The sequence below is a fragment of the Piliocolobus tephrosceles genome, chromosome 5 (assembly GCF_002776525.5).
Source record: "Piliocolobus tephrosceles isolate RC106 chromosome 5, ASM277652v3, whole genome shotgun sequence".
In the NCBI taxonomy this organism is placed as follows: Eukaryota; Metazoa; Chordata; class Mammalia; order Primates; family Cercopithecidae; genus Piliocolobus; species Piliocolobus tephrosceles.
The window spans coordinates 136487849-136505278 of NC_045438.1; the positions used below are offsets into that span (position 1 = coordinate 136487849).

Here is a 17430-nt window from a genome sequence, read left to right on the forward strand (position 1 = left end):
TTGAAGATCAGACAGGTTTGGCAGCCTCTCCCCTGCCTCTCTTTTCTCTCCTACAGCTTTATAGCTACAGCTGCCTTGATATCAATAATGACTTTGGCTGGCTGGCATGACTACCCACCGGGTATCGTGCCTTAATTTACCAGGTGACAGGCAACGCTGCCCTCTCCTGAAACCATTCAGCAGAGCCAGGGCTGTACCCCCAAGTCCTGCATCAGAGGTTTCCCTCCATCTCACCTCCTTGCCCCTGCATTTCTCCTATCTTAGTAGCTCCTCTTTCCCTCTCTGGGCCTCTCTTTCCACTCCCTCCCCTTCCTGGGCTTGGTAAACCAGTCCCTAATCTCTTCACACCCCCGATTGGAAGGTGGGTCCCTCCCTGACACTCCCCAGAGCAGTCACCAACCTCCTCCAAGTTTCTATAGCTCCATTGCTCAACAAATTTGCCAGGGGTAACCATTAACCCAGCCCTTAACTCTGTTCCCCCACTTTTCTTGCTAGAGGAGATTTTCCAATTACTGGTTAGCACAGCTAGGTCATCTCACCCCCACCATCTTTCCTAACTTCTTGGGTTGGGGGGCTGGGGAGGAATCTCCCCATCTCAGGGTATTAGGAACAAAGCTGGGGAGGATGGTGCATTTAAAGGGAACTTCCTTCCTTCCTTCTTCCCTCCCTCCCTTCCTTCCTTCCTTCCTTTCCTTCTTTCTCCCTAACCTCCCCCGCAACACACACACGCACAAATAAGCTTTATGGAGCAGGGACTTCGTTATGTTCACCGCTTTGAGTCTATCCCCTGGCCCAGAATAGGCACTAAATAAATAGTTGCCGAATGCATGAATGATACCTCTCTGTCTTCAGGGGTGTGTAGATGTGCGAAGGAGTATGGGCATGTCCCAATAGGGGTGTAGGTGTTCTTCTGATCAGATCTACTTGTCTCTGCCAGAGTTTGATGTAATTCGAATGCTTCCACTTCCACTTGAGGGGTTTAAATAATAAATTAGGCCCCGTCGTGCCATTATGGGGGTGGTCATACCCTGCACCCAGGAAACAGGCACGGTAGGAGGGCTGAGGCAGAAGTCCTGCTTGTTTCCGCTTATTTGAAACATCGTTCATTTAGGTCTTACTTTGTTTGCCAGGCACTGTTCTAAGCTCTGTATAAATATTAACTCAGAGGGTACAAATATTAACTTAGAGTTGTTGCAGAGGGAAAAAAAAAAGCGCCTCTGGCTCTTTAAGGTTGGCCTCCTCCTCAAAACTCCCACAACGCTCCCAGACCCCTTCCCGAGACTGAGACTACCGCCCCTCGTCCGACCTTCTCGCGGGCTTTCCACTGCGTCAATCAAAGCCCAGAAACAGTGAGGGCTAGAGGCCAGGCTGCTAAGCAACGGCAGAGGGCGGGAAGTTTGAACGTTCTGGACCCGCCCCGAAGGCGAATAGGCCAATCAGAGTCCAGATTCTTCAGCTACGGCAGCTCCGCTTCTCCTCCTCGCCCTGTCGGATCTCTAGGCTGGATCCGGGCCTCTCCAATCAATAGCGGCTAGGAGGGCGGGGGGCGTGCGCGCGCTCCTCGCCCACGCGCCGCCGCTCCTCCTGCAGGCTCGTGGCGGTTGGTCAGCGGGGCGCTCTCTCGAGTGTTGCGACTCAGGTTACTGAAAAGGCGGGAAAACGCTGCAATGGCGGCAGCTGGGGGAGGAGGAAGATAAGAGCGTGAGGCTGTGGTCCTGGCGGGTGGTTGGCAGAGGCAGAGGGATAAGACGTGCACGACTCGCCCCACAGGGCCCTCAGACCACTTCCTTCCAAAGTGCAACCTCCGCATGACAGGAATGAGGGTGGGGCGCGTGGAGTTTCCCACAATCTGTACTTTAGTTACAAACCTGAAAATTCACCCACTGTGCCCACAGCTCTCCACGCCCCTCAGCCCTGCCTCGTAGCCCTGTCGCAGAAGTACTTAGTGCTTTGCATTCTGCGCACCAGCCTACCCCGGCCTTCTCCGTGAATCGTTGCTTCTGAACCGCCCTCTCTTTTTGCATCCGCAGAGCCTCCAAGCTCATGGCCTCCTTAGGAGTGAACCCAAGCAGGACACCGCAGGGGACAGGACCTGGGGCGGCCTCCTCTGGCTTCTCCAGCCCGGCCCCAGTGCCGGGCCCCAGGGAGGCCGAGGAGGAGGAAGTTGAGGAGGAGGAGGAGCTGGCCGAGGTCTCTGAGGGAAGTAGGAACTTGAATGGAAAATTGATGGGAAGTTACAATAAAAGAGGGTTGGGGACCGGGTGCGGTGGCTCACACCTGTAATCCCAGCACTTTGGGAGACTGAGGCGGGCGGATCACCTGAGCTGAGGAGTTCGAGACCAGCCTGGACAACATGGTGAAACCCCGTATCTACTAAAAATACAAAAACTAGCCGAGCGTGGTGGCGCGTGCCTGTTATCCCAGCTACTGGGAAGGCTGAGGCAGGAGAATCACTCTAACCTGGGAGGCGGAGGTTGCAATGAGCTGAGATTGTGCCACTGCACTCCAGCCTGGGTGACAGAGCAAGACTCCGTCTCAAAAAAGAAAAAAGCAAAACAAAAACAGGGTTGGGAAGAGCTGGGCAAGTCTCTTACCTCCTGAGTGGCTATTTCACATTCACTAAATGGGGGTGATGATACCTATCTCAGATATTTGATAAAATGATTAAATTACATAAAGCATGGCAAACCCTACACTGGAGTGATTCCAATAGTAGTTTCCTTTCTTTCTTGCTGGACAGATCCATCTATGTGTGCTGTGGAATTCAGGATACATGGGCATTGCCTACTATGATACTAGTGACTCCACTATCCACTTCATGCCAGATGCCCCAGACCACGAGAGCCTCAAGCTTCTCCAGAGAGGTGGGGACGGAACCAGGATTTCCTCTGCTCTCTGGGATTGCAAATGTGTTACACACACACACATTTTTTTTTAGAGACAGAGTCTTACACTGTTGCCAAGGCTTGAGTGCAGTGGCGCAATCTCGGCTCACTGCAACCTCTGCCTCGTGGGTTCAAGCAGTTCTTTTGACTCAACCTCCCGAGTAGCTGGGATTACAGGCGTGTGCCGCCACACCCAGCTCATTTTTTGGTGCGTTTTTTAGTAGAGATGGGGTTTCTTTTTTTTTTTTTTTTTTGAGACGGAGTCTCGCTCTGTCGCCCAGGCTGGAGTGCAGTGGCCGGATCTCAGTTCACTGCAAGCTCCGCCTCCCGGGTTCAGGCCATTCTCCTGCCTCAGCCTCCCAAGTAGCTGGGACTACAGGCGCCCGCCACCTCGCCCGGCTAGTTTTTTGTATTTTTTAGTAGACACGGGGTTTCACCGTGTTAGCCAGGATGGTCTCGATCTCCTGACCTCGTGATCCGCTCATCTCGGCCTCCCAAAGTGCTGGGATTACAGGCTTGAGCCACTGCACCCGGCTGAGATGGGGTTTCAACAGGTTGGCCAGGGTAGTCTCAAACTCTTGACCTTATGATCTGCCCAACTTGGCCTCCTAAAGTGCTAGGACTATAGGCGTGAGCCATCACGCCTAGCCACGTTTCACTTACATTAACTCACCTCACTGTCTAGCATATTTTGTGTTGCTGTAAGGAAATACCTGAGTCTGGGTAATTTGTAAAAAAAAAAAAAAAGTTTTTATTTGGCTCATGATTCTGGATGGTTGGAAAGCTCAAAATTTGGCATCTTCATTTGGTGAGGGCCTCAGGCTGCTTCAACTCATGGAAGAAGGGAAGGCAGGGTGTGCAGAGGTCACATGGCAGAGAAGTAAGTGGGAGACAGATGCCAATCTCTTTTTGACAAGCAGCTTTGTTAGGAACTAATAGAGTGAGAACCACTCACACATACCCACCAGCACACTCCAGGAAGGGCACTAATCTGTTCATGAACGATCCGCTCCCACCACCCACACACCTCCTGCTAGGCCCTACCTCACAACACTGTCACACTGGGGATTAAATTTCAACACAAGATTTGGTGGGGACAAATCACATCCAAAGTATAGCACTGACTCAATATTACAGTTGCCTCACAGAGGCTCCATCTTTGGTTTTTACTAATTCATTTCATTATTTAACAAATATTTGTGATGTTTTTTGATTTGTTTGGTTGCTCTTTTTTGAGACGCTGTCTCGCTCTGTCACTTAGACTGGAAGTGTAGTGGTGCAATCTTGGCTCACTGCAACCTCTGCCTCCAGGATTGAAGCGATTCTCCTGCCTCAGTCTCCCGAGTAGCTGGGATTACAGGCATCTGCCACCATGCCTGGCTAACTTTTATATTTTTAATAGAGATGGGGTTTCACCACGTTGGCCAGGCTTGTCTTGAGCTCCTGGCCTCCAGTGATCCGCCTGCCTTGGCCTCCCAAAGGGCAGGAATTACAGGCATGAGCTACTGTGCCTGGCCACAAAGGTATATGATGTATTTACAGTGTTTCAGGTGCCTCAGATTCAGCCCTGGGCAAATCAGTCACATCTGTTCTCCAGGGGTTTACAGTTTAGTGACAATATCCAGAGCATCCCACTTCCCTCCCACCATCCCACCACTCTTATTACTTTTTTAAATCTCATTCCTAACTTCTAGCTGTGTTCCTGATGTGCAGATCACTTCCTACTCCTAGGGAGGAAATGTTTTTGAGAAGGAAGGGGGTAGGAAGAGGAGGGCCATGGGTTTTCTCTTAGTCAAAGACAGAGATCCTTTAACTCATTTGATCTCTATTCTCCTTCCAAGTTCTGGATGAGATCAATCCCCAGTCTGTTGTTACAAGTGCCAAACAAGATGAGAATATGACTCGATTTCTGGGAAAGCTTGGTAAGAACTTGGTAAAAGATAGAGGGAAAATGGGGAAGGACTAATGTATGGAATGTTCCAGGGGGCTAGAATTGGGTGAGAGGGAGTGGCAGACAGAGGTAGAAGGACTGAGATGTACAGAATGATAGCCTTTTCTTTGCCTCCCCAACAGCCTCCCAGGAGCACAGACAGCCTAAAAGACCTGAAATCGTATTTTTGCCAAGTGTGGATTTTGGTATCTCCTTCCTTTCGCTTTGCATAATTCCCTGTTCCGGTGTCTCATTCTTTCCCCCTAACTCTACCTTCATCATCACAGATCTCCCCTCTGCCTTGTGTCATCCTAAACCTTTGTGCTCCTCACTCCTATGACCAGTCCCCATAAGATCTCTCCTGCTCCCTACCCTTTAATACTCTGCAGCTTATTGGGAAGCCTCTGCTTAAGTCATGTGTAGGGATGAGGGCCTCCCCTGAGGAGTGGTGACAATATTTGGACAGATTTTATTGTTGGAATTTCTCCCATTAAGTTAAAGCCTTTTATCACAAAACCAAAAGTCACTGCCTCAGTGACCCTTATTATGATCCATAAGGCACTTCCATAACCTTCCTAGGTTTACAGTAAGAGCAGGAGTGTACTATCCTAATTAGATATTAAGGGATTAGTGTTACTAGTTCTATTAATATCATCATTTTGACCAAAATCCTCAATTCCAGACAGATATCATACTTTCCTCAGCCATTTATCTTTCTCAGGCTGTGCTTTCAGCCAAGTATCTTTATATTAGATGTGGAATAAAAAGAGAATCAGACTAAGAATCTGAAAATTTGGTTCTTGCTTTAGCTTTCCATTAACTGCTTGTGTGGGCTTGGGCAAGTCAAATCATCTGTCTTGCTTCTATGGTCTCATTCTTAAAATGGGGTGAAAACATTGAGCTACAAGACCTTTCACTTTGCTTGCCTCCCTCAAATAGGTCTGGAGATAAGCAAACAACGCCTCCTTTCTGGAAACTACTCCTTCATCCCAGACTCCATGACTGCCACTGAGAAAATCCTCTTCCTCTCTTCCATTATTCCCTTTGACTGCCTCCTCACAGTGAGATTGGTCCTGGGGGATAAGGGCTGGGAGGCGGCAGGTTGGAGAAAGGCACAAAAACCCCAGTGCTAGGGCTGAGTTCTGGGAGGTACTGGCCTAGCCCTGGAAAATAATAACTTTCCCTGGTGCTCTGCAGCCCCCAGGAGATTAAGATTGACCCCAGTTCCACTGCTGATCCCCTCCCAGGTTCGAGCACTTGGAGGGCTGCTGAAGTTCCTGGGTCGAAGAAGAATCGGGGTTGAACTGGAAGACTGTAACGTCAGCGTCCCCATCCTGGGCTTTAAGAAATTTATGTTGTAGGTGATTCGCCCCAACCCCAACCAAAGTAATGTGGGATTGGGAGGCCTGAAAAGTAAAATGGGGGGGTGGGGTGTGGGTGTGGCTGTGACCCAGTGGGTCAAGTGCTCTAGGACACCCGGGAGAACCTAAGGGCTTATGGGACTTTGGGAAGAAGACCGGGACAATATTCAGAAAGGAGGGCAAAGAAAGTGGAGTTGTGGAATGAACTCAGACCCCTCATACCCCAGCCCCCTTCCTGCTTGTTTTCTGTCCTCAGGACTCATCTTGTGAACATAGATCAAGACACTTACAGGTAAAGAGGTGGAGGCATGCTGCTGTCTCTGGGGAGGGAGAAGGATTAAGTTAAATGCCCCAGTAATCCTAATGAGGCTCTAGTTTCCCTAATCCTGGGGCTATTAAGATCTCTCTCCTTGAAGGGAAGGGAAGGGGGGCTTTGAGGGAAGGAGAGGAAGAAAAGCATAAAGATATTAACTTTCTTTCTATAGGGAGAAACTGAGGCAAAGAAAAGTAAGGGACAAACCTTACATCAAGATGTGATCTTGGCTGGGCTCGGTGGCTCGTGCCTGTAATCCCCGCACTTTGGGAGGCCAAGGCGGGTGGATCGCCTGAGGTCAGGAGTTCAAGATCAGCCTGACCAATATGGTGAAACCCCGTCGCTACTAAAAATACAAAAATTAGCTGGATGTGTTGTGCGCCTGTAATCCCAGCTACTCAGGAGGCTAAGGCAGGAGGATTGCTTGAACCCAGGTTGCAGAGGTTGCAGTGAGCTGAAATTGCACCACTGCACTCCAGCCTGGGTGACAGAGCAAGACTCCGTCTCAAAAAAAAAAAAAAAAAAAGACGTGAACTCAGGAGGATATCCCCTGTCCCCATTCCATTTCTCAATCCTCAATTCTTATTCCCTTCAAAAGTCCAAATTACCCCAAACTCCTCCATTTCTCCTTGACAGTGTTCTACAGATTTTTAAGAGCGAGTCTCACCCCTCAGCATACAAAGTGGCCAGTGGACTGAAGGAGGGGCTCAGCCTCTTTGGTAGGTGTGCCCCATCCCTCATCTCACATTACAAAGACCTACCAGAAAAGCAACTGGCTCCAAAGATGTGTCCCAGCCTCCCTTCCCATTTCACTCCCATTGTCAGATATCTCTTTCATGCCAATCCAACTTCTTACCTCTTAGTACCCCCCACCACCCAAGCTTGAACATCTTCCCATACTTTGTGACTGTACAGTGTTGCATATTAGCCATTACCTTACCAATTCTGTGTTCCTTCCCTGGGTTTGTATGAATGTTTCTACTAGTTGGGTACCTGTTAGGGACTTTGGGAGGCCTTGTATATAGAGAAGAGTTTTGTAACTGCATAACTATTTGATTTGTATAGTCTTTATCAGTTGTCTCTGGCTTTAGGGTGTATTAGGGACATCTCCGCAAATATCCATATGGTTTCATATCTCAGTAAGTTGTGTCCAGTTTTTGTGTGTGTGTGTGAGAGACAAAGTTTTGCTCTTGTCCCCCAGGCTGGAGTGCAATGGTGCAATCTTGGTTCAGTGCAACCTCTGCCTCCTGGGTTCAAGTGATTCTCCTGCCTCAGCTTCCCGAGTAGCTGGGATTACAGGCACCTGCTACCACGCCTGGCTAATTTTTGTATTTTTAGTAGAGACAGGGTTTCACCATGTTGGCCAGGCTAGTCTCGAACTCCTGACCTCAGGTGATCCACCTGCCTTGGCCTCCCAAAGTGCTGGGATTACAGGCATGAGCCACGCACCCGGCCGTCCAGTTGTTTACATATGTGTGCTGGGCTCTTGAGTTTTTTGTTTTTGTTTTGTTTTGTTTTTTTTAGATGGAATCTTGCTCTGTCACCCAGGCTGGAGTGCAGTGGTACAATTTCGGCTCACTGCAACCTTTGCCTCTTGGGTTCAAGTGATTCTCCTGCCTTATCCTACCTCAGCCTCCTGAATAGCTGGAACTACAGGCCCGCACCACCACACCCAGCTAATTTTTTTGTATTTTTAGTAGAGATGGTGTTTTGCCATGTTGCCCAGGCTGGTCTCAAACTCCTGAGCTCAAGTGATCCTCCTGCCTTGGCCTCCCAAAGTGCTGGGATTATAGGCATGAGCCACCCTGCCTGGCCAGCTCTTGAGTTTTTGTATTTTTTGGTGGACGGGAGGGCTCTTGAGTTTTCTGTGTTTCATTTATTTGTTTTTTTTGTTTTGTTTTGTTTTGTTTTGTTTTTTTGAGACGGAGTCTTGCTCTGTTGCCCAGGCTGGAGTGCAGTGGCACGATCTCCACTCACTGCAAGCTCTGCCTCCCGGGTTCATGCCATTCTCCTGCTTCAGCCTCCTGAGTAGCTGGGACTACAGGTGCCCACCACCATGCCCTGCTAATTTTTTTTGTATTTTTAGTAGAGACGGGGTTTCACCATGTTAGCCAGGATGGTTTCGATCTCCTGACCTCATGATCCGTCTGCTTTGGCCTCCCAAAGTGCTGGGATTACAGGTGTGAGCCACCGTGCCCGGCCGGCTCTTGAGTTTTAACTAGGCCTGCTTTGTGTATTTTTCTGGCTAAGCGTCCCTGTGAGTGTCCATCCCTTCCCCCATCTCCATGTATGGTAATCCCAGCTCATATTTGTGTTCAGGCACCAGCTTTGGCTGCCTTTGTGTCCTCCCAGGCCACCTTCCTCAACAACCAGCACTTCTGAGCTGGATGCCTCAGCTTAGACACATACACACATTCCATTCCCTGTCCCTGCCTTGTAACAAATTCACTCCCTGCCTTATCCCTCACAGGAATCCTCAACAGATGCCGCTGTAAGTGGGGAGAGAAGCTGCTCAGGTGAGTGGGTCCCACACGTACTACACACTAATGCATGAATTCCATATGCACACTCCGTACTAAAGCCTACTAATGGCAGTATACAGATTCTCACATACACCACCCCACCTAGGAGTAGTAAAGCAACTGCCCTTTACTGAGCACTGGCTTAAATGCATTTCATCTTTATGACAGCCTTGTGTAGTAGCTGATATTCATCTCATTTTTTGTTGTCAGCACAGGTATACATATACCCATTGATGATACACAGACTTGCATACATACAAGCAGCAGGAAAAAACAAAATGTAAGGCCGGGCACAGTGGCTCACGCCTATAATCCCAGCACTTTGCGAAGTCAAGGTGGATGAATCACTTGAAGTCAGGAGTTTGAGACCAGCCTGGCCAACGTGGGGAAACCCCATCTGTACTAAAATGCAAAAATTAGCCGGGTATGTTGGTGGGTGCCTGTAATTCCAGCTACTCAGGAGACTAAGGCAGGAGAATTGCTTGAACCCAGGAGGCGGAGGTTGCAGTGAGCCAAGATTGCACCACTGCACTTCAGCCTGGGCAACAGAATGAGACTGTGTCTCAAAAAAAAAAAAAAAAAAACCAAAACAAAATGCTAATGTAACACATGGCTATGTTAGCATGGTTATCTTTAGTTATAGAAAACACACTTCAAATTTCTGTGATGACTTTCAAATTTGCGTCTCTAGTTTTGAACTCCTCCATATGTGAATGTTAATGGCGTATCACCACCTGCAGTCTTCACAGGCAGCTCAAACTCAGAGCATCCAAACTGATGCCCACCAGATCTCTTCCTTTTCCTGCATTCCCTTTGCTGGTTAATGGCATTGCTGGCAGTACACCTTCTCAAGCCATGAACCTTGGATTGATGCTTCTCCCTCATCTCCCATGTTTAATTATTCGCTGAGTCCTATCAATTCTATCCTGAAATGTCTCTCCCAGGTATCCCTGTCTCTTTCCACTGCTCTAATTCTGGTCATCGTCATTTCTAACCTGGAGCATTGCCTTTGCCTTCAAATTGGTCTCTCTGCCTCTAATCTCTTCTTTTTTTTTTTTAGATGGAGTCTCGCTCTGTCGCCCAGGCTGGAGTGCAGTGGCACGGTCTCAGCTCACTGCACTCTGCCTCCTGAGTTCATGCCATTCTCCTGCCTCAGCGTACCAAGTAGCTGGGACTACAGGCACCCGCCACCACGCCCGGCTAGGTTTTGTATTTTCAGTAGAGAGGGGGTTTCACCATGTTAGCCAGGATGGTCTTGATCTCCTGAACTTGTGATCCACCCACCTCAGCCTCCCAAAGTGCTGGGATTACAGGTGTGAGCCACCACGCCCAGCCAATTAATCTCTTCTTTTTCTTTTTTTTTTTTTGAGACGGAGTCTCACTCTGTTGCCCAGGCTGGAGTACGGTGGCGTGATCTCAGCTCACTGCAAGCTCTGCCTCCCAGGTTCACACCATTCTTCTGCCTCAGCCTCCCGAGTAGCTGGGACTACAGGCGCCTGCCACCACGCCCGGCTAGTTTTTTGTATTTTAATAGAGACAGGGTTTCACCGTGTTAGCCAGGATGGTCTCTATCTCCTGACCTCGTGATCTGCCCGCCTTGGCCTCCCAAAGTGCTGGGATTACAAGCGTGAGCCACCACGCCTGGCCATCTCTTCTTTTTCTAATCCACTCTTCATTTTAAAATACTTATCATTCTGCCAGTTCAAGTGAGCTAGAAACAAAAAACCTGTCATTCCAAAATAGAGATCTAAGCATTAAGCATGTCACTCCTTTTGTGTGTGTGTGTGTGTGTGTGTGACTGAGTTTCACTCTTGTTGCCCAGGCTGGAGTGCAGTGGCGCAATCTCGGCTCACTGCAACCTCCACTTCCCAGGTTCAAGCAATTCTTCTGCCTCAGCCTCCCGAGTAGCTGGGATTACAGGCACCCACCACACCTGGCTAATTTTTGTATTTTTAGTAGAGATGGGGTTTCACCATGTTAGTCAGGCTGGTCTTGAACTCCTGGTGATCCGCCCACCTTGGCCTCCCAAACTGCTGGGATTACAGACATGAGCCACTGTGCCCGGCCGTCACTCCACTTTTTAAATAGCCTAAGTAGAAAGAAAATAACATAAACCTCAGGAGGTTTTCCCATTACCTTCAGGATGAAGATTATCATCTTTAGCAGTATAATGATGTTCAGGGTCTGTCACATTTACCCATTTTAATTTCCGGGTTTACCTTCCCAAGCCCCTGCTAAGTCCTTTCCTACTGGATCTAACTTATATTCTAGTCATTTAGGGCCACTTGCCATTATGGAAACATGTCATGCCTGTGTTTATGATGCTCCTTCTGGAAAGTCTTTTCCTTGTTCTGTACCTATCAAAATCTTACATCTAGGCCAAACACGGTGGCTCATGCCTGTAGTCTCAGCATTTTGGGAGGCTGAGGTGGGTGGATCATTTGAGGTCAGGAGTTCGAGACCAGCCTGGCCAACTTGGTGGAACTTCTTCTCTACTGAAAATACAAAAATTAGCCCAGTGTCGTGGCGTGTGCCTCTAGTACCAGCTACTCAGGAGGTTGAGGCAGGAGACTCGCTTGAACCAGGGAGGTGGATGTTGAAGTGAGCCCAGATTGCCCCACTGCACTCCAGCCTGGGCAACAGAATGAGACTGTCTTAAAAAAAAAAAAAAAAAAAAGTACATCATTTTCAAGGTGCAACCCAACTGTTACCCTTTGGCTTTTACAGGTACCTGTAAGGAGTTGATGTGCACCTTCCTTGTGCTCACATAGTGCTTGTTTATGTTTTTCTAGTTGCACTGTCACATCAGGTTAGAATTAGCAGTCAGTGAATCTGCTTGCCTCCATAGCTATGAATTCTATCTAGTGACCATACCTGTTACCTCAGTGTCTGACACATGGTCTTATACATAATAGCACTCAACGTGTGAGCACAACACAAAGGCAAATACACTGGTAACATCATCTGTAAACACTCAAAGTGGAAACCTTTACTAGCCTCAGGTGCATAGTCCTTCCCCTACCTCACCTCCTGCTGAAATGTGTATCTTGTAGGGGTTAATTTAGGATAATCTCTGAGGTCATCTCCAGGTAATCAGCAGGGTAATCAGGTAATCAGCATCTCCAGGAATTTAATTACCCACACATTCTCCAGTGCTTCAGGTGAAGATCTTTAATCTCAGCCACAGATGGGAGGGAGAGAATTCTCAGCGGAGAAGAGAGCTGGATTTAAGGTGGGGGAGGAGTGCAAATTCCCCAGATGGAATCAGACAGGGCATGAGAGCATATAACTTGAAGAATCATCATATAATCTAATGAACTAAGGACAGGTGACACATTTATTAATATTTCTGTATACAAATTTATTTGAATTTATTAGGAAATACCTCTAATGCACAAAAAGATGTAAATAATAATATAGGGCCAGATGTGGTGGCTCACGCCTGTAATTCCAGCACTTTGGGAGGTTGAGGCAGAAGGATTGCTTGAGGCCAGGAGTTCAAGAACTAAAAGCTGTATAGGGCACCAAGAATATGACTGAATGTCACAGTATGCTTTAAAGAGCACTGTCCTAGGAGTCTGGAGACATGATTTTTTTTTTTTTTTTGAGACGGAGTCTTGCTCTGCTGCCCAGGCTGGAGTGCTGTGGCCGGATCTCAGCTCACTGCAAGCTCCGCCTCCCGGGTTCTTGCCATTCTCCTGCCTCAGCCTCCCGAGTCGTTGGGACTACAGGCGCCCGCCACCTCGCCCGGCTAATTTTTTTGTATTTTTTTTTAGTAGAGACGGGGTTTCACCGTGTTAGCTAGGATGGTCTCGATCTCCTGACCTCGTGATCCGCCCGTCTCGACCTCCCAAAGTGCTGGGATTACAGGCTTGAGCCACCGCGCCCGGCCAGGAGACATGATTTTGAGACTTAGCTGTTCTTATTGGCAGTATGACTTTGGGCAAGTTGCTTATCTTTTAACGATTTCATTTTCTCAGTTGTTAAATTACGGAGTTTGGCTTAACTGAAGTCTTTCCCAGTACTAGCAGGACATGAATCAGAGATACCTAAGTGTTGAGTGCGGCACATGTGCTTTCTAAAGTGGGGATGGCTATTTACAGACTGGTCTACACTGTTCTGGCGGGAGCCCTCAGTGACCAAGGAGCAGAGGTACCTGAAACCTACCCTCGAAGCCATTTGGATGCTCTGCTTCATTCTAATCTGGGGTGTTCTAACCCAAAGTAACTGGCCACAGACTGCAAAGTAAGATACAAAGCTTCAGGCCCTAGTGTGTACACATGTTGGCTCTTACATAAAATGGCATCCTTAGTTACTTGCTCTATGTAGAAAAGAATTTGTGGGCTCACAAGTCCCTACAGAGTCTCACACTCTTCATGGCCAATAAGGATACAGGGGTACCCAGAATTAGACAAACACAGATGAGACATTTATTTCTGTGTATGAATTTATTTTAATTTATTAGGAAATACCTCCAACACAAAAAAAAGATATAATTAGCCAGGCGTGGTGGCTCATGCCTGTAATCCCGGCACATTGGGAGGCCGAGGCAAGTGGATCACCAGAGGTCCGGAGTTTGAGACCAGGCTGGCCAACATGGTGAAACCTCATCTCTACTGAAAATACAAAAATTAGCCGGGTGTGTTGGCACACTCCTGTAATCCCACCTACTCAGGAGGCTGAGACACGAGAATTGCTTGAACCTGGGAGGCAGAGGTTGCAGTGAGCTGAGATCGCACCACTGTGCTCCAGCCTGGACAACAGAGCAAGATTCTGTCTCAAAAAAGATGTAAATAATAATACTATCGGGCCAGGTGCAGTGGCTGATGCTTGTAATCCCAGCACTTTGGGAGGCCAAGGCAGGAGGACTGCTTGAGGCCAGGAGCTTGAGAACAGCCTGGGCAACATAGCAAGACCTCGTCTCTATAAAAACTAATAATAATAATACAAATGGCTGGGTGTGGTGACTCACGCCTGTAATCCCAGCACTTTGGAAGACTGAGGCAGGCAGATCACCTGAGGTCAGGATTTCATGACCAGCCTGGCCAACACAGCAAAACCCCATCTCTATTAAAAATACAAAGTTTAGCTGGGGATGGCGGCACACACCTATATTTCCAGCTACTAGGGAGGCTGAGGCAGAATCACTTAAGCCCATGATGCAGAGGTTGCAGTGACCTGAGATCACGCCACTGCACCCTAGCCTGGGTAACAGAGCAAGACTCCATCTCAAAAATAATAATAATAATAATACAAATATCTATACATACATCAGCCAATTTAAGAATAAGACACGCTGGGTGCGGTAGCTCACGCCTGTAATCCCAGCACTTTGGGAGGCTGAGGCGGGTAGATCACAAGGTCAGGAGTTTGAGACCAGCCTGGCCAAGATGGTGAAACCCCGTCTCTGCTGAAAATACAAAAATTAGCTGGGCACGGTGGCGGGTGCCTGTAATCCCAGAACCTGGGAGGCGGAAGTTGCAGTGAGCCGAGATTGTGCTACTGCACTCTAGCCTGGGTGACAGAGCAAGACTCTCTTAAAAAAAAAAAAAGAAGACACTATTGGCCGGGTATGGTGGCTCATGCCTGTAATCCCAACACTTTGGGAGGCCGAGGTGGGCAGATCACGAGGTCAAGAGATTGAGATTGTTCTGGCCAACATGGTGAAACCCTGACTCTACTAAAAATACAAAAATTAGCTGGGCATGGTGGCATGTACCTGCAGTCCCAGCTACTCAGGAGGCTGAGGCAGGAGAATCACTTGAACCCGGGAGGTGGAGGTTGCAGTGAGCTGAGATTGCATCACTGCACTCCAGCCTGGTGATAGAGCGAGACTGCCTCAAAATAAATAAATAAATAAAAATAAATAAGACAATATTGTTGAAGCCCCTTAAATGGCCTTCCCCAATCCTTTTTTCTCTGCAGAGTTGACCATTATTATGAATTAAAGGCTTATCATCCCTAATGGGACAGTTGTGTTTTCACAGGAAGAACGTGAAAAGACGAATGTCTGTTGCTATTACCCAGAGACACTTTCACAGCTAAATACAGACATACAATCTCATACTGACTCACCGTCTCTTACTCAGCCGCAGAGCGAACTGAAGTGTTGGCACACAAATACCTCAACACACTGCTGTCCTTCTAAAATATTGACAAACTCCGTTACTTACATACATGGAATGACACATGGTCTTATCCATTGAAACTGTGATATGTAGACACAATTATGCTCACATCTAGCAATTTTCTTTTTTTTTAATTGCCATGTTTTTATTGCTAGTGAAACTAATCAGTTTTGCAAATTTTTTTTTTATTTAAGTTCTAGGGTACATGTGCAAAATGTGCAGGTTTGTTACATGTGTATACTTGTGCCATGTTGGTGTGCTGCACCCATCAACTCATCATTTACATTAGGTATAACTCCCAATGCAATCCCTCCCCCCACATCTAGCAATTTTCAGTAGATACATGTAAACACACCTGAATGGGTAGGACACTGCACTTTGCCACTACATTCCCATAGTACATCGTGGATACATATTGCCACATGCAAACTGAGATCAAGATGATAATAGATGTAACTTCTAGTAACCCCACCCTAACCCTCACTTCCAGGCTATGGTTCACACGTCCGACTCATGACCTGGGGGAACTCAATTCTCGTCTGGACGTCATTCAGTTTTTTCTGCTGCCCCAGAATCTGGACATGGCTCAGATGCTGCATCGGCTCCTGGGTCACATCAAGAACGTGCCCGTGAGCCCGGGGTGGAGGGCAGGGAGGTGGGGAAGGAGGTTGAGGGCTGATACTGGGCATTGGGCTTCTTGAGGGGCATTACAATGAGTGGGGAAGGGAAAACAGTGGCTGTAACCTTGTCTGACTGTAGCTGATTCTGAAACGCATGAAGTTGTCCCACACCAAGGTCAGCGACTGGCAGGTTCTCTACAAGGTAAGGCCTTCCTTCTTGAATCCGAGAAGTCCAGGTAAAAGACCTCAGCCTGTGCCCTAGATACGCTGTCCAATTTTATTCTACCCTCTTTTTTTTTTTTCTTTCTTTTTTTTTTGAGACAGTCTCGCTCTGTTCCCCAGGCTGGAGTGCAGTGGCGCGATCTTGGCTCACTGCAACCTCTGCCTCCCGGGTTCAAGCAATTCTCCTGCCTCAGCCTCCCGAGAAGTTGGGATTACAGGCACCCACCACCACGCCTGGCAAATTTTTGTATTTTTAGTAGAGACAGGGTTTCACCTTGTTGCTCAGGCTGGTCTTGAACTCCTGACTTCAGGTGATCCACCTGCCTTAGCCTCCCAAGATGCTGGGATTACAGGTGTGAGCCACCCCGCCCAGCCTCCCTCTTTTTTTTTTTTTTTTTTTTTTTAATTTTGTAGACAGGAAAATGTAAAAAATATTTAGAGTAATATAATTAACCACCATGTACCCACCATGCAGTTTCAACACTTTGACTTATGCCAATATATTTATTTTTTCTCTCTTCCCTGCCCTGCCCTGCCCTGCCCTTTTTTGACAGTCTCGCTCTGTCACCCAGGCTGGATTGCAGTGGTGCAATCTTGGCTCACTGCAACCTCTGCCTCCCGAGTTCAAGTGATTCTCCTACCTCAGTCTCCCAAGTAGCTGGGATTACAGGAGCCCACCACCACACCCGAGTGATTTTTGTATTTTTAGTAGAGATGGGATTTCACCATGTTGGCCAGGCAGGTCTCAAATTCCTGGCCTCAAGTAATCCGCCCATCTTGGTCTCCCAAAATGCTAGGATTATAGGTGGGAGCCACAGTGCCCAGCACAGTATGTTTCATCTATATCGTCCCCCACTTTCCCCTGTTAGATTATTTTGTGGGTTTTGTTGTTGTTTGTTTTTTGAAATAAGGTCCTGCTCTATCACCCAGGCTAGAGTGGAGTGGTGTGATATTTCATTGCAGCCTCTAACTCCTGGGCTCAAGCAATCCTCCCACCTTAGCCTCCAGAGTAACTGGGACTATCGGCCTGAGATACTGCACCTGGCTTTCTTGGATTAGTTTTAAGCAAAGCCCAGCCATTATATAATTTCATCCATAAATATTTCAGTGTAATTTTTTTTTTTTGAGACAGAGTCTTGCTCTGTCGCCCAGGCTGGAGTGCAGTGGTACGATCTCAGCTCACTGCAACCTCCACCTCCCGGGTTCAAACGATTCTCCTGCCTCAGCCTCCCAAGTAGCTGGGATAACAGGAACACACCATCATGCCCAACTAATTTTTTTTTGTATTTTTAGTAGAGACTGGGTTTCACCATGTTGGCCAGGATGGTCTCGGTCTCCTGACCTCGTGATCCACCCACCTTGGCCTCCCAAAGTGCTGGGATTACAGGCGTGAGCCACTGCACCTGGCCAATATTTCAGGGTAATTTCTTTTTTTTTTTTTTTTTTTTT

The 17430-nt window shown here is 47.8% G+C and overlaps 1 protein-coding gene across 1 annotated transcript in view; it reads left to right on the top strand.

The window, feature by feature from the left end:
* Positions 1 to 1450: 1450 nt before the first annotated feature.
* MSH5 (mutS homolog 5) overlaps positions 1451 to 17430 on the top strand; it is a 24764-nt gene continuing 8784 nt past the window's right edge. Inside the window, exons 1-12 of the mRNA XM_023188857.3 lie at positions 1451 to 1639; positions 2031 to 2190; positions 2741 to 2864; positions 4727 to 4807; positions 4959 to 5021; positions 5755 to 5876; positions 6063 to 6172; positions 6433 to 6468; positions 7126 to 7208; positions 8960 to 9005; positions 15630 to 15768; positions 15899 to 15961. Of these exons, the coding sequence (XP_023044625.2) occupies positions 2044 to 2190; positions 2741 to 2864; positions 4727 to 4807; positions 4959 to 5021; positions 5755 to 5876; positions 6063 to 6172; positions 6433 to 6468; positions 7126 to 7208; positions 8960 to 9005; positions 15630 to 15768; positions 15899 to 15961 (1014 nt within the window). The 5' untranslated portion in view covers positions 1451 to 1639; positions 2031 to 2043. The remainder of the gene's footprint in view (positions 1640 to 2030; positions 2191 to 2740; positions 2865 to 4726; positions 4808 to 4958; positions 5022 to 5754; positions 5877 to 6062; positions 6173 to 6432; positions 6469 to 7125; positions 7209 to 8959; positions 9006 to 15629; positions 15769 to 15898; positions 15962 to 17430) is intronic.